The sequence below is a fragment of the Egretta garzetta genome, unplaced genomic scaffold (genome assembly GCF_000687185.1).
Source record: "Egretta garzetta isolate BGI_Z169 unplaced genomic scaffold, ASM68718v1 scaffold360, whole genome shotgun sequence".
In the NCBI taxonomy this organism is placed as follows: domain Eukaryota; kingdom Metazoa; phylum Chordata; class Aves; order Pelecaniformes; family Ardeidae; genus Egretta; species Egretta garzetta.
In genome coordinates, this window is record NW_009258261.1 from 1,823,248 (window position 1) to 1,845,035 (window position 21,788).

Here is a 21,788-nt window from a genome sequence, read left to right on the forward strand (position 1 = left end):
ATGCGAGTTTGCTTTTATGCAGACACAGGGCTAGTATTTCAAACATTTTACATGCTGATTAACCACATTTCTGTACAGGGAGCTCATAATACCTCAGCATTAACGCTCAGTTACTGATTGCCAAGGACAGTTTTGTACACTGATAAATTCCAGCAGCTACCAGCGAAATACCTGTTAGAGATTTTTGTAAAGGGAATGATAAGAAGAGAAGGAAGGAAAAAAAGTGATGTTTATCTTTTTTTCCATTTTTAACTAGGACAAGACATACAAGTAGAACCACTAGAAGGACAGAAAGCCACAGCTTGCTAGAAATTAGAAAAGAATTATCTCCTTGATAAAAAGATTATACTGAGAACTGCCTACAAATTGCATTCTCCTGTTGCCCATGCCTTCTGCTGCCTCATGTATTAATAGAACTGCTCACCACATGGGAATTCAATTTGTGAAGAAAGGTGAAAAAATAAAGCTGCTGGCAGATAGCATACAAGCTGCTCAAAAGAAGTGACACAGGTTCACTCTTCCCTCAAGAAACTAAGACACACAGAGAAACATGGCAAGTTTAATTGTACAGTCTGCAGTGACTTTGCTTTGCTATCGTGTACTGTTGGTTGGGGTTTTTTGTCAGATCAATTCTTGCACAGCTAAAACTGGACTCCAGCTTTTATGAAGAGTACGTGTATATATATATGTATATATATATATAAAAGACAGAATAAAGAGATAAAGCAGCACAGAAGGGTGTGAGTTACAAGCATTTCTCCCCCATTACATGCCAACTTTCCAATTTTATATCTTCTGATACCTCATCCTGCAGCAGCTCTTCCTAATTAAAATAAATGAAGTAAGAACCTGTTCTTATTTACATCCCTGAACACTACTATTTGGGGATCTGAAGAGAAACCATTATAAGCCTGGAAGGATCTCCAAAGCGCTTTTCAGCAGCAACGTGGCATATTATCAAGAGTGGGAAGGCTGGCCAACTGGCAAAACAACAATTTTAAACTTGGCCAGGCTAGACCTGTAAAAACAAGATGTTTTGTCAGCCAATGCAGTGGGCACTTATGTTCATAACAACTCCTTTTTTTTCCCCCCCCGAGTTTTCCAAGAAAAAATAACTTGTTAACATTAATAACCAAGTCCTCTTAAGAATGCAGATGGCCAGCAACACCAACACAAAGAGGCCAGTTGTTTTGATTTGCTCTATACAGACTGCCCAGCAATGAAATTCCACTTCTTAAATTTTTTTGAGAATCAAGCAAAACTTTTTACTTTTGTTACAAAGAAGCTAGTGGAGATTACAATTTTTGGTCCATCAGTCATGTTCCCCTTCCTTGAAGGCCTCCTGGGATAATACATTTCATAAAATATATTTATTCTGGGATTTATCCCACAATAAATTATTTCACACTCACTTCACACCCAAACTACGTGCTGCTGGTTTTACAGAAGGTGGGCAGCATGAAAAGAAATCACCAACTCCTATGTATCTACCCCTAGGAGGCCTCACAACAGCAAATGCTCTCTCTGGGTCCTCAACAGTTGGCAACATTGGCAGCCAATAGACCCAATCTATGCATTGCAAAGTTGCTTTTTAACAAGCCAGGAGTCGATCATAACGGCCAAGCACGGTCCCCTCTGCCTCCTGCCCCAGACCTGGTGCAAGTGATACCTTCCACTTCATACATTAAAGTTCCATCTTTCCAAGCCTTACACTACATTTCGCCACAATTAAAGCCTGGTTTTGCTGCAGCAAGTTTGAATCTTTAGCTGGTTGGTAGATGTGGGAAATGCAGAGCTGCTCCTCTACCTTCCAGCAGCGACACAGGCCAGGCCGTATGCTCTGAAGAAGGCAGAAGCTCTGACTAGGCTTGCTTAGGAGCAAGCTCATGCAGCCAATAGTGCTAGTCTGCACGTGGCATTTTGCGCAGATTCAAGGCTTTAAGTTGCATATTTGCAGTCAGTCTTTATATAACTCCAAGTCCATGGTGGTGGGGGACTGCATGGACAGTGGAGTCGTCTGATTATTTACACGACAGCAGTAACGCAAGCATCATGTTGAAACTGCTCTGCCAAACAACCTCAAACCAAGCAATTCCTTTGGTGATGGGCGTATGCAATTTAGGGTCTCCAAATTACCCAGCAAATGCAAAGTGATGAGGAAGCGCAAGAAACTCACAACCATCCTCTAAGCTCATTAGCAACACAGGAACTCTCTTATTAGAGAACAGAGCCAGAGCTGTGGAGGTTTTGAAGCCCATCAGCCATCCTCGCATCCAGCCTCTGCAATGTGTTCTCTTTAAGTGCTGTCAGGTTTTTTCGGTCCCGTGTCTGTCCCCCCCCCGCCGCAACAAGTTCAATGTCACAGTTCCCAAACAACTGCTCTCCCTCTGCTGAATCCCTCTGCTGAAACCAAACTCCCGATTTCCTGACCCAGAAGTTCATGCATTCAGACTGAACTAAAGCACAAAGTACAAAAGCAACAGAAACACGCTCCTAGCTCAATCTTCCACGTGAGGTTTGGTGAATAGAGAAGGAACTGAAAAGCACACAGCAACTGGATTAAACAAATAGCATGAAACCATCCATTTCATTTGAAAGTGTGTGGGCTGAATACTCGGGTCTGTTGAGGTGGAGACCCTGACTGTATGCCTGACCACAGTGACTTTATCCAGCTTGAGTCTTGAAGATCTCAAAGAATGCACCACCACAAACCCCAGCACTGCAGGAATAATAGCAAAGAAAAGCTTGAAAAGTTATAGAAATGCTTTCAGTAGGGGAGCCAGGATGAGGTTCGAGGGCTGTTTAGCTAAGGGTAGGTTCCAAAAGCATACCAAGCACTTCTGGGGGCAATAGAGCTGGCAGAAAACCAGGGCGAGGACTTCCAGAAAAGCCACGAGCAGACAGAGATAACAGAGATGGCGAGAAGAAGGAGGAAGAACAGGTCCTTCTGACTAACTTGTGAATGTGTAGCGCCAATTCCAGAAAAAGTGATCAAATGCATTTGCTGGAGACAATTTTCAACAGACAGGTCTGTTCAACCCAGCTGCCCCTGTCCCAGCCTCCCCAGTCCGTATCCCAAGGCTGCAAGAGATGGCTCTACAGGATGTTTCATCAAAGCTACGCAACATTTTATGGCTGCATGAGAATGCCAGACTGATGTTAGATTGCAAAATATTTGTTGATGGCATGAGATACTAACGGATGGCAAGATCCCTGTCATGTCCAAGACCTCAATATATTTTCTGAGAAGGTAAAAAATTTCAAGGGTCCAGGACTGAATCTGAATTTAGGCAGATGAAAGGTAGTAAATATGCATCATTGTGGTAACATCTGTCTTCATACAGCTCACCTTCAATTAATCCAGAATTCTCCCCATAATACCCTGAGCTCTGCTACAATCAAAAACATTTATGTCTCACTTAAATTATTCTATTTAACTAAAAATGGTTGACAAGGAATGCAGAGGCGTGCGTGCACCTGCGCACCCGTGTGCATATATACATGGCACAAACAAACAAGGATGGAAACTGTTCGTACCACTAATTGTAGAATATCCTTGCTTCATATAGGATGGACAGATGAAGTACTCATGAAAAAATATTGTCAAATATATACAGTGGAGAAGTGACAATTCAAGCCGGACAGTTATTTAATCTCTCAATTTAATGCTCTTGCCTCCGTAACATATTACACTTAAAAATCCCAACAGCCACAAATAACAAAATTCCCTTCTTGCTCCCCCAAATTTCACTTTGCTTTCAGGAGAAGGTGACAAAAATTGAACTGTCGGAGCAAAGGACTACAGAAAGTGCCATGCAGAGGATTAAGGAAATAACTGAGTTAAGTCAGTCAACTGTGTTCCACTTTCCTCTGCGCTGAGTGACCCGTTGCCCTCTCTGGTTTTTATTTGCTTTTCACTGTACTGCCTTATGTAACTGTTCCCTCCAGCTCATAAATTTCCAAGGTGAACAAAGCTCAAGTGATTACGTTCGGCTTGGACACAAAGGTGATTTTTTTCCACTAACTTCTACTTACTGGGTATTTTTAATCACATAAAAGTATTAAGCCTGTTGCGGTTAAGTTGATCTATTGGGCTTATAAATGCCCATGCTTTCCTATTTTTGACCAGAACAATAGTTCCGATAATGTTAATAACTACAAAGATTAAAATGGATTAAGGCTGGAAAAGAAAAACTGTTCGGTGGTTGTTTTTCCTTCCCATTCACAGGCCAGGATGCCCTTATTTTAGTTTGGGTACCCAGAACTGGTTTTCATCTCCCTCAGCATCATTTTGCCCATACCGATATCCTACAAAAGGCAATCTGTCTTTTCAGAATAGATCCTACATAAAAAGGACTGGAAGTCCATTATCTGAAGTTATTTTCAGCAATAGCTCTGAAGCAGCCTGACCTGGAGTCACACAGAGGCAAAAGCAAGCGCAGCCATTAATCCTTCCTCCCTATAGCATGAGTTTACTCGTGACGTTTTCTTGATCTGACCTTTCTTCAGCAGTGAAAGTGATTGCTGGAGATAACTGCAGCCTAGGGAAAGCAAGAGACCCATGCTTACAAAAACATGCAAAACACCCACAGATCCTGAGCGGCATTCAGGCTGTAATCCTAGCAAGGTAATGAGATTTATCAAAGCTAAATCCCAAGATTTTTTTTTATTACACTGAGAAAGCATGTTCAATTTCAGTATTTGTCGGCATGTGTGAATTCAGCTTATAATTTGTTTATAGCACGTTTGATACAAATTTCAACCAAAATTTGTGTAGAATATACGTAACTAACAAATCAGAAACAATTCTGACATCTCAAAAGTTTACTTTGAGACCTACTTCATTCCTTCCCAAAACATTAAAAGAATTATCTCTTCATAGTCATACAAACTAGAAGTTAATGAAATTTCAAGCTCCAGACCTTAAAAATCCTGGTAGCATTTTACCTCCTACATATAGCACATGACAATTGTCCTCATTTGTTATGAATTCTTTCCTCACCTGATTTATCAGAATTCTTACCTGAACTATTATTATTATTATTATTTTCTCTGAATTACCAAGGCCCGGACCCAGCCATTAGCAGAGAGCAGACATGATATACCTAAGGTAAACTGTTAGCTGACAGTTCTTACTTTTTCAGTATCGGGTAAATTCTTACACTGGCAAAGGATCACTTTATCTAGTAAGTGATGAAGTATTTATCTCACTGGTGAGAGTTTAAAATAGCAATCAAAATAAAGTCAGAACTAGGAAATATTAGACTTTTCAATTTATCGAAAGACTGTTACTAATGCTTGCCTGTTCTTTAAGGAAAGATGTTTGTTTTATATGAAAAAATACATCCTTGGTGATTTCAGACTTCAGAAAAATTATATGGAATGAGAGGCTGCTCTTTGCCCTTAAATTTGAAAGAAATTATCCTAATTTCATAACTTATATTGTGGCTTTTTAGTATTTGCTGTACAGCAGTATTTACCTACCACATACGATTAACTAAGTTTTATGATACCTCTGTTAGACAGATGTTTTTAAAAAGGAAAGAGGAGAGATATACAATGTTTTGGGAAAAAAGCCTCTAATCCATAATCCTGATGCAATTTCCTCAGGTCTTTCATGGGAAGAATCCTGCAGTGGAACCCCAGACTTCATGTTAAATTAGGGCAGAAAATACTCTTTGCTCATAAAACATCCTTAACATCCAACAAAACTCCAATAAAACTGCTATTACATGGATTACCAGTATCTTACACACTGAAAATTTGAAAATACCCACTCTGTAAAGAAGTCCAAGCATAAAAGCCAAGAGCAAATATTCAGGCTAATCTGTAACATTTGATCAGTCTCAGATATTAAACTGCAAAATGTATAATGCTGCAAGAAAGTAAAACTTATTGGCAAATCAGCCCAGAACACTAGTGGGAAGAACACAGCCCCAGGGGAGAGGCACATCTTGTAAGGAAAATAACACGGCAAAGTCCATAAAACAAGTTTAAATATATCTTAATGCCAAGCCACAGTGCAAACCCAATGTATTTATTTTCTATTAATGACAAGGTCAGGTACAAGTCTGTGACCAAAATCTGCAGGTAACCTAACATTGTGCGGCTGCGACCGTTCACCGTATGGAGCAGTGTTGATGCAGCAGGGCAGGAAGGGCACGAGAAGGGCAACTCCCCAGCTTGCTCCGCTGTCCCTCCCGGCAGATTCATGTCCAGTTGAAATTTCATGCCAAGAGAGCCTTACGTCGATGCCCAGAGAGGGAGAACAAGATTTAAAAGGATGTAAAGAAGGGAGAAGAGAGCTATAGATGTTTTAAGAGAAAGGCAGCAAGGCATAGAGACGCAGGAGGATAAAGCCATTGTGCAAAAGACAAGATGGTCTGTTCGGACGGGAAGAAGGGACTGGCAGCGACGAGTGCTGAGTGTCACAAGAAGGTGAAGGCAAATGCAGGCTAAAGCGTAATTGCTTTAGGATTTTATTTTTAGTCATATTGTTACAGAAAAAGGGCTTTCAAAGCAGCGTCCTTTATGGCTAGCATGTTCATCTGCCTTTAACCAGGATCTAGAAAGACTACATCACCAGCGTAAAGGAAACTTTAAATGTCACTGTAAAATCTTTACTGAAGAAGAAGAGTTCAAACTGCAAGTTACAGATCCTGAACCAAACTTCCCAAAGTTTGGAGCACCCCTATTTCTGAACATTTACCATTAGAAGTGTTTTTAAGAACACTTAGAGGAAAGGATTAATTTTTTTCTATTAACAGTAATGCCAAGGATAGTAAGAATTAATTCATGCAAGTTGTAATGGATTCTCAAACTCAGAAACATTTCTGTTCCCTCAGAAAACATCCATGAAATTTGACATAATTCATGTAAACTCAGTCTTCTGACATTTATGAACCAGTCACATCAAACTCCCCATTTCTGGCCATATTAGCTCTCACACATACATCCTTTCCATCGTGAAAGAACTGACTGATTAAAAATTCAGAGATGGCAAGCAGAAAGCAAGGTTACTTATTGAAGCGGAAGGAGCAGACACTTCACCAAACTGCCTGGCCTTCTGTTGGGCAGAGATCTAAATCCAGTCCAGAGACACTGAGAAGAATCAGAGCGACTTTAAATTCTGGCAAGGTACCTTTCCTACAGGGTATTTCTTTGCTTCTGTAGAAACGTATGAAATATTAATGTCAATTCATTACACATCAATGCATTTGTATACTCCCCTGTTATCAAGTGTCCAAATGAAAACAGTCTATTCTGAATAATTTACTCCTGAATCATCAGCCGGCTTTCTTCTACAAATCCAGGAGATCTTCACTACTCATCAAATCACATCTATGACTGACAACCTTTTAGAAAAGATGTTCTCTCTGTTAAAGTTTCAGAAAGGTACCAGTGTATGTGTATTTGATGTGCTACAAAACTTGATATTTAGAACAGATATAAATGTGCTAACAGTAGAGTAAAAATACATACAAAGGCTATAAAACATGACTGTTTTATGTTTGTGGGATGGATCCAGAATGCAAGAACAACTTGTTCAACCTCCAGTAGTAAAGTCTCTGCTACCACCTTTCCAGGAGGTACCCAAACACATGTGGGAAGAGGCTGAGGGCTGCATGAACTCTTCTGGCAACCCATTTGCTGCTGTTTCGGTCCCAGGGTTCCCCCAGCTCCCCCTGCCTCAGCCCATCATGTGAGCATGCTACGGACTGCCTCAGCCAAAAGCTTTGCAGCAGAAAACCTATTTAAACCAAAGCTAAAAGACTACGTGAAACCACGGCGCCTTAAAATAAATACCAATTTTGACTCAAGTGGTGACAATCCTAAGTACTCCATGATTCTTCCTGTAAGTACCAGTCTAATACTCTTATCTGCACCGACAGTCAGACTTGCCGACAGCTCACTACTGCCCTGTCCTCAGCAAAGGAGACAAAAGTTACACTGATGGCCGTTCAAAAAAATACATTCACAACCACCACTTCCCCTTGAAATATGAAGCCGCATTGCTAAAATAATTCATTCTGGCTTGGCATGGGGCTCTTTGGTAAGAGAAATTACAGCGTTTCAGAAATGTCTATTCTTCCTTCACGTTCACATCCCCTTTCTCTCACTGCACAGGGTAGAAGAAATGTAAATGTACTTGCTGATTGATGTTACCATAATAATGCATTACCAGGGAAAAAACAATTTCAAAGCAAGAGTCACTAACTACATAATTCCCTTATGAAATACAACAGTGATTCAGAGTTAAGGATTTTTGTTTTTTAATGAACACGGGTATTTTTCCCATTTGCTCACTAATGTACTCATTCTAATGTACTCACTGTAACTTTTTTTTCTTTTAACTTTTTTCCATTTGTTACTAATGGAATGTAATTATTTCCGATCTGAAGAACCTGAGCAGAAAACTCCGCTTTTTTGAGGCTTGGAAAAAACCTAAAAGCACACACCGCTATTGCCTTGGTCACTGCAGAGATACACCAGTGGAAGGCTGAGGGCCAGCACTTGGGAAGCGTAAGCTTTCAACGACTGAGAGGACTATCAGAGTAACTTCAGTGATACACACTGTCTCAGTAGCATCCCAATTTACTGGTACTTTCATTCTGGCCTTGGTATAGCCACACAGTTTCAATTAAATCATTCAGTCTCCACAGGTATACTCCAGATGTGTATATATGTGTGTCTGTGTGTACGTACACACACATAGACATTTTAGGTATACCTAACCCAGGTACTCTTTTGGTATAAGCTACTAAAATATTATGAAATCCAAGGAAACTTTCTAAATGTTAACTATTAACAACAAAAGCCCCGAATAGCTCATGGTGCTATTTGCAGTAGCTACTGCTAAGAAATGAGGTTTTAAGATTTGCTAACACATTGCAGAGGAAAAAAAGATACCAAAATGAACACATTTGCTGTCAGAAAAAGACAGGAAAATTGAAGATGGGAAGCTGTGCCTTTAGTTGTGCATCCATATGAATTATAAAGATTAAAAAGAAACGCAGTGTTCAGCACTGATAGAGCTATATATCTCTTTCAGGCAGATAAGACCAGATTGCATAATGGGACTGGTAATAAAGATGCACTTGTAACATGAAAATAGGTGGTGTATAAAGTAAAGAGGAATCCTTGATCATCATAATTTGTGAACTTCATTCTTTTTCAGCTTCTACTTTGCAGATATTACTTAATTTATTTCATTAGAAAACGACTAATCAACTTCACAGTGCATGGAATACAAATACAATCTTAATGTAATTGCTAGTACAGCTAATTTTATGTTTGATTTCTATACCCTCAGAGTTTCCAAGCTTAATGTAAAGATTGCTATACATATATGAAGATATAAAATAAGCAAAAAATTGCATTCGCCACCCTGAGTGTATCTTTGTATCCAAAGACAGACCACAAGTTCAAGTACATTAGAGGCCCAGTGGTGAAAAATACACTGACTTGATTTGACTGATGCAGTGAATTCAGCAATAGATAAAATGTCTCAGCACATATGTAGCTAAATCAGGTTTTTATATTTCGCAAAAGAAAGCTTACCTGCCCATTTTTCCCCAGTTCCATTTCAACTATTGCGACAGGAGTGTTTATCTGATCGATGTGTCTTGACTGTGACTTCAGATCCACTCGCCAGTTCATGTTTTTCAAGACGTTATCCCAACGGCTTTGATTGATCAGGCTCTCGTGGATCTTTATTCGGTGGTTCTTCCAAAATTTTGCAATGACCGCAGCTTGATCGGATGTGATGCCACCTTGTTTTTTGGTTTGGGCAGTGAGAAAAGCCTCCAGCTGATTCAAATCCATGTCTGCTGAAGCAATTGACTGTAGGGAAAAAATAGTGAAAGTAAGAGGAGAACAAGGAAAAAGCTTGCTCAAAAATACTCTTTAACAGTCTAAGCGAAACAAAAGGTCGCATCTTCAGGGTTTTACAAATACTGGATTTTAAAGGCATACTGCAAACAAAGCTGGGTTATGGAAATAACCTGACAACTTTCATTAAAACTCAGTTTGCAAGTGCCTACCATTTATCCCAGATTCCTGCCCCCAGACAGCTGCAGGGTAATGGGTTGTTAACAGTGATGAGGAAACTGGGAGCAACTTTGGGAATGCAGTACTGGTACAGGATAACAAGGAGGCTTCTCACTGCCTGCCCGGCCCCAGTATGCCCTATGCATACCCGACTGGCTGCTGCTGGGGACAGTCTGCTGGGAGCTGGGTCAGGCATGGTACTGCTGTTCTGATGGTCGGAAAGCTGCGGCATAGATGGCATACTCCCGGCCAAGACTGAAACAAGTGAGGAGACATCTCAGCTCGTTGCAACATCCACAGCTTCATCTGCCACTTCCACACCGCAGACAAGGAAGCAAAACTAGTAAATGCCACACCAGTCAAGCAGGGTCTGCAGCACTGGCCACGGTGGTGTGCTGACTGCAGCAGCAAGAGCACGAGCCTTCAAAGGGAGAGCCTGTGCATGGAGCAATCCTTAAGAATGCAGCTGCAGCGTCTTCTGAAGCGTCAGTGGACTCTCTCAGGCTAAATACTGTATTTGTGTTTTGCCAGGGAGCGTAAGGGGTCATTTATGCCTCCTCCCTGTGCAGCCATAGAAATTATTCTTCCTGAACCTCTTTTTTAACAGATATCTATCTTTTCCACCTATTTTTCCAAAGCTGATAACCCTACAGCCTCAAATTTGCGTTGCCTAACTGGTAATGGTTGCTAAATACATCTGTGAAGGGAGGGGAGGACAGGAGGTGGAGAGAGGAAACTGTGGCTAAGTTTCCCCACTGTAGTTTCAAGCAGACGCTTTTGCTTCATTCTCACCTAAAATGAACGCAGCTTACCCTAAATGAACGTGCCACCTCCAACCACACGCCAACTTGGAGCTCAGCAAGGTGAAGCATGGCCAACGCTGCAATCTTTGGGATTTGCATCCATTTAATTTTCCCTGACATGGTGTTCCTACTGCGCTACTCCCCGCGTTCAGGGAAAGGACAACCTTGCCCTGCCGTTAGCTGCCGTTAGCCAGGGAGGTGACAACATGTGGCTTTTGGCCGGACACACACTGTGTTCTTCACGCTGCCTGTCTGCAAAGCAGGGTGTCACTTATGTAAAAACTGAGGGGTTAGCGCTCTGGGAGCTTGCTGAGGACACAGGACCTGCTGCTTATCCCCATTTCATCAGCGATCAACTAAAACTGCCAGCGCGGTGAATGACCCACAGGCTTTGCCACCTTCCTCTACACCAGACAGACGTCAAAGTAGGCGATCTTAGTCACACCAGGAGTGGCCTGAAATAAAACGGCAGGTAAAAAAAACCCCACAAACAAAAAAACCCCAAGAACTAGCCAAAACCAGAGCTCACGTATCATGCAAGCAACAGAGCAGTGGCAGGTTTAGTGCTTTGAGGGGAGTAAAGCCAACACCGTGACTTGCTCAACCTCCAGCAGATACTCCACCACATCCTCCTTACCCTGAGGTTTTTTTCCAAGACAGAAAAAAAATGAGAAAAAAACCCAGAAACATCCCCCCCAAAACTCCAACAAACAATAGTTCACTGCCTTTTATCATCCAGTGTACAAGATCTTTCTCCTGAAGCTTTTGTAATTTTGGGGGTGGGGTTTTTTGTTTGGGGTTTTTTTGTTTTGTTTTGTTTTGTTTTAAGTGGGACACACCACCTTCCCTCGCTCTCGCAATGGATTAGCTGCCATCTGTTAAGTGATCGAGAAAAGAAATGGCAATCCACACCAGAAGTAACTGCTATCAAGGTTCCAGCTTAATAAGAGCATCTGCCAATTTATTACAAAATTTGAGATGTCTCATATACTACTCTGTCTTTTCTATAGGGCATTCACCATACCTGTATATATTATTTTCTTTTATCATGAAGATATTTAACTTAAGAGGTAATTATCTTGTAATATCGCATTATGTGGTAAGTGAAAAAAAGCACTTATTTTCATTTTCAAAATTAAAGCTATTTAGACTTACAGTCCTTTCCTACATCTACATCTTACATGAACAGGACTGTCTATTAACAGCAGTGTGGAATATTTTCTGGTTTAATACTTTTCATATCACTACATCTGTGTGTGGATGTTGTGCGATACCAACTACCACTTATGTATGTGTTGGTTTATGCGAGGGCAGGGAGGAAGAGCCGTGAATCTACAACCCCAGACCCCAGCACCCTCGGTAAGCCCTGTCAAGACCAAGATCAAGTTGAGATGCAGACTTTCTTCTCAGTTCAGCTGTGCAGAAAATTGCCTTCTGTCTTATTCCTGTGCAGAAACCAAGAACATAACCTGCATCCTCTGCACTGAACGAAGCAAAGCTGTCACAGAGAAACATCTAATCTGCATTAAATGTGAACCTAATATAGGTAATCCTTTTCTCGGCTTGGTTTTATAACCTTCAAGTATTTAACACTTGTGATTCTTAGGTGTTTCTTTTAACCTCACCCCCTTCACAACTCTTTTTGCAAGATGCAGCAAGATTTCTGGCAGGGCTTTGCTAAGCTTGTAAAAAATGCACACACACAGAGTTCCTTATTGTGCTTGACACACTATATAAATCTGACATAAATCTGATACACTAAAAGTGTATCCGAAAGAGGAAGCTTATGACCAAGGTTGCAGTTTTAAGTGTAAGGATGACAAAACAAAATTACTGGGGCTTATACTGGACAGCTAAACTTGCCTGTTTGGCAAAGACCATCAACAGATTGACAATTAGTTAAGATCCAGCGTGAGCTACGTTTAAAACCTCTGTACCTTCATGTACTATAAGCACCATGATATAGTTTGCTACCAAAATACTGTCATGTAAAAGAGAGGAAGGAAACCAGGTATCATAATCGGCAATCATTTCTCTCTCCCACAGACACGTGTGCACACGTACACACAGTATGCATCACTTCATACTGCATGTATACACAGCTAAGAAACAGGAAGGTAACAACCATACTGTATTTTGGTGGAATATTTATCAGATAGCTCATGCTTTAAATAACATACCAATACATTGCATCATTCAGACTAGAATTTCTCTCAGCTTGGAAACAGGACTACTATTTAAAAACTCCTTTGTAAAAAAAATGAATAGAAATTTTAATTGGAAGCAGGTACAAGCAATCAATGAGTTATACCCCAGTATAGCTGCATGAAGATATTAATGAAGACTTTTCTTTTTTTTTTAATTCCTCAATAAAACCTACCAGCTATAAAGGTTTTCAAGTCAGAGAAGAACAGCAACTCATTTTAACATTCTTTTTCATCCTAACTTGGTAACATTTAATTGTTGACAGTAAACCTGATATAAGTTACAAAGAATGAGAGAACAATTAAGGTCTTTGCAGATCTTTCATCTCCTTTATTGTACAAACACACAACTCATTCTTTAAACAAGCGTAGTTCTACTCTATTGCTGCAATGAATGACCACAGTTAAATTTTGGACTTTTCTTTAAGCTTGAGGGAATGTTTTAATTTAACTTGGCAAAAAAATGTATTTCCAGTCATATTCTGCATGGCATTACAAGCAGTTCCTTCCACTACTTTTAGCAACACTCACAGAATATCAAATTACAGTGAATACACCTTATTGATATTTCTAAGGATTAATTTAAAGTTAAAACATGAGGGGTTCTTCTGCGTATATAACTAAAGACAGATAAAATATAGGTCTCCCTCTCATGTTTTTAAACCCTAGGGGCTTTGGACAAGCATCTACCCCCACCAGGACAACGACCAGCTTTTGTCTAGCTCCCACGGCAGTGAAGAAGATGGTTTCACTGCCAGAATAAACAACACACGCACATTTTAGCATCATTACTGGAAACTTTTCAGGACTTAAAGATATTGAAGCCTATTTAATCCATCAGCTCCTACACTGTCAGCATTGGTCCAAGAGGGATACATCTTATTAATGCTAATTACTTAGTCCAGACAGACCTTAAAGTGCAGGATCTACTGCAGAAACTCGAGTCACTGTACTGTCAGTAGCACATGTCGTTATATTAGAGAGACTTTCTATTCTAAGCTAAGTGTGTGTACACAGAGATCCTGCTTTAGTTGTTTCCCACCTCATCTCTTCAGCAGTCATCAATAACCACACTTCGGCTATATGTTATCACAGGCCCCTTTTCATTTACAGATTGTCCCATCTCTATGCAGTTCTACAGCACGTCACGAAGTGTTGTGTTAAAAGCATGACACAGAGGAAAAAAAGCTATGTAGGACCTAATCCCAGGTTTTAGTGGTAATCACTAATTATTTACTATTGCAACATAAAAATTTTCAACTAACAAAAAGTAGAAAAGTTTTCTAAAAAACTATAAAACCATAGCTACTGTATACCAGTAATTTCATTTACATTACTCACTATGAGTATCTGATCAAGTGACTAAGTAAAAAAAAAAAAAAAAGCCTATTTTCAAAACTAGAGTCTGTAAGAGAACACCATTTGTTAAAATACGGGCCTTTTTCCCCCCCCAGAAAGCACAGCTTATGGACAGCATGTCGTACTAGAGCACGCAAATCCCACCTCCAGCAACTGGCTACACCTTTCCTTCCAGAGGCTGGGCAGATGCTTTTAAACAAGAAGCAGTTTTGGTGATACTGACTTCTTCTGTTCACCTTCAATACATACCCACTATGTCTTCAAATATAATTCAGCCAATAAAAATATGACTTCAAATACTATTTCCTTAATGGAACAATATTTGATAATCCGGAGAGTTTTGTATTGGCTTAATTAGATCCACTAGACATGTGCCTTGGTACACAGAACAGGAAAACAGACTTAAATTCATTAGCTCTTCTGAGAAATAAAGCCTGACAAGCACGCAATACTAGTAAGAAACAACAACTGGTAAAACTCACTAGGAAAAAAGAACACACTTCATTTCCAGAAATAAAACCTTACTTATCAAGCATTATGGAAGAGCCCCAAGAGCTGGCCGTGCCAGCATGTATAGGCATTTTCTCCAGCTGACCCTCAAAATCGCAGGCTGCTGCCAGCCTGTAGCACAAAGAAATCACAAGCTCAGAGAAACAATTCAGTGCTGCGTAGCGTACTAATGAGCTCGCCTCTTCAGGTTTTGGGGAGGTGGGGATGAGAGGTATTCCTCTATCACAACCCTTGTAATTCAGATGCTCTTAGAAATACGACCTTGAAAACGATTTCTCAGACCCTTGGAGCACATGCACAGAGAGGGGGGACCTGCTGCAGACAGGAGGAACATGCCAAGGGACCCTGCTCGGCCAAAACATTTTGATCACACAAAGCCAATTCCCATTAATGTCAGGATACCGTGCATTTCTTTCACTTATCCTTAGAAGAACACCTTTACTGGATTTGAGGTAAACATGGGGTGTCTGGTACATGCAGCTTTGGGTTGCGTAGCTTCTTTCTCCTTACCTAAAAAGAAAGGCAACCCTGGGAGAGCAGAAGGGGAACAGAAGCAGCTCTCATCATCTTTGGATGTAACAGCACACGCGGGTCCTGGTGACACTAAGCTATTTGTCAAAGTTAGCTCAGCGTGTTCTTCTGCAAATAGTAGCTTCAGACAGGAGGAATATGAGAACATCCCTGCAGTGCTGCGGCTGCCGGGTCCTCCTCTGTAAGTACTAACCCGAGGGCTGCTGAGATAGCCAGTCCTGCAATAAATGAGCTGTTCCCATCGATGTTCCCTGGATATTATTCCAGTAGACTTTCCCACGTTTCTGGAGACAGCGGAGGTTTTCAACTAGTTGGTAGGTTGTGCCTCACAAACACTGTTTATTAGAGTCCAAGAGCTCTCCTGAGAATTGGAATTAAGATAAAATTAGATGCAACAATCTGCTTTATCTGCACTTGAAAATGGTGATCTACCTTTCGGTAAAAACCCCAAAGCTAAAGGCCTCTACACCCCCCCAAATTTGTAAGTCAGAAATCACAAGAGACCTTAACAATACATTTAGTATTTCTACATCAAAGTAGAAAGATTTTAACCTGTCTTTAAGTCTTTATCTAATCCATGGGAGATCACAAGAATTTCTTTTATTCAAGTTCCATACTATGTCCCGGTATTATTTTGGTTTGCTTCTTACTGAGCTGTAATACACAGTTAAAAGCAAAATGAAACTGTTTGCTGAGAGAAAAGGGCTAACTGTGAATCATTAAGAGGATAATAATACATGTATTTTTTAAGAGCCTGTAGTTTAATATTTTTCTAGTGTGTAATAGATCTTCTGCAACACTTATTTCTTATTCTAACCTGTTGAGACTTTTGATTCTTTACTGAGGAGACACTAACCAGGTCAATGGACATTCAGCAGACTTGTAAATATTTTTAAGTTTGAGTTACTCTGACTTTCATCAAGCTTTCTTCTTGGACAGGAGAACTCACAACATGAAGCAACAACAACAAAAAAATATTACTTAACTGCTACTGCAGATGGGAAAAATGTGTGTGCATGATGAAGTTTCAGGCAAAAATACATCCTTCCTGCATTTCTAATATTATTAAGCTTGATTCTACCCAGACTTGTCAAATGTGCACATGGAAGATAAAACTCTTCTCAGCGGGTTGCTTCCATGCTTCTTGACCGACTCCTCCGTTTTCTCCCCCAAGGTTCCCAGGTTCCCACCAAGCAGAAACCCCACAAACCCCTATGTTATTTTTTTGCATACAAGCTCACCAAACCCAATGTTCTCTGCTAAAATTACTTTTTCATTTGAACATGAAGTTCAATAACGGGGGAGCAGATACAAGGCTATTTTTGGCCTAGCTTACAATTGAATGCAAAAGAGATCTCAGCATTAGTTTTTAAAAGCATCTGAAGTGATCACATTTTTTTCTCCAGCCTGCCTCTGCCAGTCTGTGTGTCTGCAAGAAATGACCAGCTTGAACTCATGATTCCATAAGACACCACTTCCCAAATTTATTTGCAGGAGGTGTCATTCTTCTGCGCTATGAAGACTCATTTGATTACAAAGGAGGATAAAAGGTTGATTAAAATAGGCAGCCACCCAGATGAACCACAACCTGAGCCACGCTCCTGTGGTCACGTCGTACTTCCTGCGAACCTGCTGTGCTGAGCTCAGAAAAGTGGCTCCTGCACCCCAGCCCCATCCTAAAAAAACCACTTTTAGATGAAGGAAAATTGAGAATAATCAGGATTACTCTGTCTGGACCTACTTTGAGACTCTGTCTAGGTTTTATACCACTTACAGAGCAACAAAAAAAAAAACAAAAAAAAAAAACACACCAATAAAAAAACCAGAACAAGCCCACCCACTAGTAACGTTAATAATAGCTAGATCTCCAAATGATGCCTGCATACTCAGATTATGAATAGAGACAAAAAGGTTGGATTTTAAGCAATAAGCATAAAAGAAGAAGCACCACCCGCTTCCTGAATAATAGTTTCCAAACTACTTAAATTATTTTAAAAAGAAAGAGGAAGAGATGCACAAGAAAAAAAGGCAATGGAAAGTGCTTCTCAGAGAGCACAGATAGGCGTTGGACAGGCTACAGGGAGATAAAACAGGGAAATGAAAATGTAAGAAAATGTTCTATTAATAGCAGATATACTTCAGCTACAAGAGTCAGATAGGAGAAATAAAAATATATTAAAATTAAAAATATATATTGTCCATCCTAGCCTATACTCAACTGAATTACAGCAAAAACTCCCAAGCTTTGCTATCGGTTTTCTCTGAGTCAAATTCTTTGCTATGGTTTAGAAAGCATTTTGCCACTTTGGGTGGAGGCAAAGAAATGTCACATTTCCAGTAGTTCTTAAACATGCAGCTGTGTTACAGACAAGTTTGGCAAGTTCAACTTTTTTCAAAACGAATGTGCATACACATGTGCTCCCTGAATTATGCTTCAGAAGAAGCAAGCTGTTTTCTTGGATAATGTCTAAATCTTTGCAGGTTGTTATTCAGTCTAAAATGGTTTCTTCTTCAGTCCTTCTGAAGGAGCTGGATTCAGAAATAAGAACTCTCGACAGACGGAAGCCATTTAATGCAGTATTGCTAGAGACAGAGAGGAAAATAAAAGGCAGAGAGAAATCCAGATAGAGCAAAATAAATACCAGATGGCAAATACAAAAAAATTCAAGGGAGGGAGTAAAAGCAGGAAAAGAGAGATAGACAAACACAGTGACAGTCCCGGAATTGGTGACATGACCCGTCGTTCCCTTAAGAGGCCATGTGGTCGCTGTTTTTTCTGCTCCTCCATTCTCTTACCATAAAATAAATGAGAACTGTGTTTATCAGGTTTCTACAATCATTCTGGGAAAATTACTTGCTGCCACGGACTACTGCTTCATGTTTAATCTTGTTTCACTTAGCAAAGTTAAAAATAGAAGTTGGAGCAGCTCGTATTTTGAAGGCACGTGGAGAAAAAAAAAAAAAGAAGTTGTAGCCCTACCCTGCGTGCAGTAATGGTGTAGACATTAGCAGAGCTTATTGTGGCTCTCTGCAGGCAGCGATCCTGCCAGTGAAATCAGGCAAAGTGCAAACTTATTATGAACCAAGCACAGAAAACGGAATTAGCATCATGAATTAATTTTCACTTTTACCCAGCGTACCCTGATTGTTTTCATCCTAAAAGTTAATAATTAACTTAGCTAATTTCCCCATTGGTTTACATTTGGACATCAGCTCTCTTTATAGTGAAGCACAGATGCTCCAGCAGTGAACAACATGAAATATATGAGTCACACCCCTCAACCGTATGATGTCTTGCCATATAGTCTCATTCAGAGCCAAACTCTGACTCCAGGCTCTGCTTTCCTCCCTTTCTCAGCACCACCATGTATCATCTGCCCTATTCTGGAAAATAGCTAGTTACGCTGTCCTGCCGGGAAGGGGAAGGGTTCCTGCACTCCTAAACCAGGCTCACGCTGCAGCCCATCACCACCTTGGCCCATAACCCTGCAGACACATTTCACAGCAGCAAAGAGATCGGCAAGTAAAGGAGACAAGTTTACAGACTACACTGTTTCAAAGGAAGTAAGCAAGAGTGCTTTACCATCTGGTCATTCATCACCTATTTTGACAACTCGTGTTACCCGTTGACAGGTCTGACAGGCGAGAGGTAAGCTTCCAGTCTCAGGATACCAGACAGCAGGTCTTCCTTTTGGCATGGATAAAATGCTTTTCCCCTCCTGCTGGCTCAGTAAAATACAAAACACGTTCCCCAAACCAGTAGCAGTCGTGGTGGTTGTCAACAGCTGAGCCTTTATGAGGAGAAAGGAGTGGCAGGTCAAACTCTTCACCATAGGAATCACAACTGCTCTGTGAAGGTCCCCACTCACCCACTGGTGCTGGAAAACACCACTTGATCGGGAACAAAGCCCAAGCTGGGGAGCTCAGAAGAAATCATCCCTCACTTTCCCATAAAGATTTAAGTACCATTTGTTGTATCAAAAATACCCTTAGAACTAAATGTAATAAATGTTTTTGGGGAAAAAAAGGCTAAAGACTTAATGAAACAGCCAAAAAATCATTCTGAAAGTATTCTCCAATAGAATCACATTAAATATCAATGACTGCTTTAGTTACCCCAAAGGGGGTTCTCTATTTCTATCAGGTTAGGCTCCTGACCAAGACATCTATGGGTAGAGCTGGACAAGTAATCAGGTTTTCCAGCGTGTTTGTAGAATCATAGAATGTTTTGGGTTGGAAAGGACCCCTAGAGGTCATCTAGTCCAACACCCCTGCAGTGAGCAGGGACACTGCTAACTCAATCAGGTTGCTAAGACCCCATCCAACCTGGCCTTGAATGTTTCCAGGGATGGGACCTCCACCACCTCTCTGGGCAACCTGTTCCAGTGTTTCACCACCCTCATTGTAAAGAATTTCGTCCTTATATCCAGTCTAAACCTACCCTGGTTTAGTTTAAAACCATTACCCCTTGTCCTGTCACAGCTGACCCTACTAAAAAGATTTTCCCCATCTTTCCTATAGGCCCCCTTTAAGTACTGAAAGGCTGCAATCAGGTCTCCCCGCAGCCTTCTCTTCCCCAGGCTGAACAATCCCAACTCTCTCAGCCTGTCCTCATAGGAGAGGTGCTCCAGCCCTCAGGTCATTTTTGTAGCCCTCCTCTGGACCCGCTCCAACACTTCCATGTCTTTCTTGTGCTGAGGGCTCCAGAGCTGGACACAGTACTCTAGATGAGGTCTCACCAGAGCAGAGTAGAGGGGCAGAATCACCTCCCTCGACCTGCTTCTCTTGATGCAGCCCAGAGTACGGTTGGCCTTCTGGGCTGCCAGTGCACATTGCCGGCTCATGTCCAGCCTTTCATCCACCAGCACCCCCAAGTCCCTCTCAGCAGGGCTGCTCTCAATCCTTTCTTCCCCCAGCCTGTACTGATACTGGGGGTTACCCCAGCCCAGGTGCAGGACCTTGCACTTGGCCTTGTTGAACCTCATAAGGTTCACACAGGCCCACCTCTCCAGCTTGTCCAGGTCTCTTTGGATGACAAGGATGTAGGAACAACTCCCCACCTCTGTGCCTCCACAGACAGCGTGCACTGCCCTTGAGAGTATGACAGTGATCCGCAGGGCTTGCGGATGCACGTTACGGACATTACACAGGCCAGCCACTGTAAACAGGGTTTGACTCTAGGTTTCTGCTGAATCAATAAGCCGAAAAGAGATTTTTTCTATAAAGTCCTTTTTATTAACAGCACTACAGATTGAACTGGGTGCCTCCAAAGAGGGACCTCAGACAAAGAAAACTCTGGGCAATTACACCTTTACAATCTAAACTCCCCACCCCTCATGCGACAGTTTGGAGTGGTAGTAATATTAGGGTCCGGGGTCTTCCTGTTCTTCACTGGGTCCTTTCATTGTCTCTAGGTGGGCAGTTTCTCTTCTTATCTCTAAGGCTGCAGCTTCTGTTAATGAATGTAGCTTCCTTATCTACTGGCTTGAACCAGCTCTGGGGCCTTCTTTTTCTTGACTAGGTAAAAGTTGAACATACCTAGCTGGAAGTTCACAGCTTGTGGCCTGAGGCTTCGTCAAATTTAGCTACTAACGCTAAGCAAATGATATATATAGTACACCAAATCGCACAGCACACACCACCAGTGACAACTGATGCCAAATAAAATCTGGCTTTCGATTTGACCACTGCAGGCCTAAACAGCTAAAAAGTTTCAACACTCAAATGTTCCAAGAACATTTTTTCCCATGGCTTTTCTTAGGCTTTTAGTCAAATTGGGGGCTACTCATATCCAATAAACTCCCTACCATTTGTCCACACAAACTGGAAAATTTCACCAGTTCTTTCATTATGAGACTTTTTTATAGATTTCCACGTCATAAAATGAACCCTGTGAACAAAAGCACTCTCCCTGCTGAGCAAGGTATAACTGACACTTCTAACCTGGTTCACAACAAGCTTTTTTGATTGTGCCGGAGGAGACTTCATACAATGGACGCAAAATAGAGGCACGTACATGGGTACTTGCTGCATACAAGGAGGCATGTCCAGTAACGTGCCCATGGGGGAAGAGTCCTTCTGCAAAGTTGCATCAGCCACCCGTGCCTTTGGGCTCCTTAGAGTCCTCAGAAGAGGACTATCTTAGAGGTCTCAAGAGGTCTGAAGGAGCATAACAACCTCTAGCCTCTTGAGGAGCCATCAGTAAAGCACAGCTCAGGCAACCCATGCATCTCGCCCTAACACTGGAAACCAATGGGGTCATACTGCCAGACCATAACCAGCCTCAGAACCACAGCTTATTATCTTCATCCTAGGCACTGTATTAAAACTA

At 41.2% G+C, this 21,788-nt stretch overlaps 1 protein-coding gene across 2 annotated transcripts in view; it reads right to left on the reverse strand.

Moving 5' to 3' along the window:
• The window catches only part of COMMD1 (copper metabolism domain containing 1), a 62,461-nt gene extending 51,581 nt beyond the window's left edge, over nucleotides 1-10,880 (reverse strand). The window contains exons 1-2 of one of the 2 annotated variants that reach the window (XM_009642568.2): nucleotides 10,863-10,880; nucleotides 9,562-9,843 (exon numbers count right to left, since the gene is read on the reverse strand). In XM_009642568.2, the coding sequence (XP_009640863.1) occupies nucleotides 9,562-9,825 (264 nt within the window). In that variant the 5' untranslated portion in view covers nucleotides 9,826-9,843; nucleotides 10,863-10,880. Of the gene's footprint in view, nucleotides 1-9,561; nucleotides 9,844-10,198; nucleotides 10,287-10,862 lie in introns of those variants that run through there. The other variant, XM_035893593.1, reaches the window with a different exon arrangement.
• Nucleotides 10,881-21,788: the final 10,908 nt, after the last annotated feature.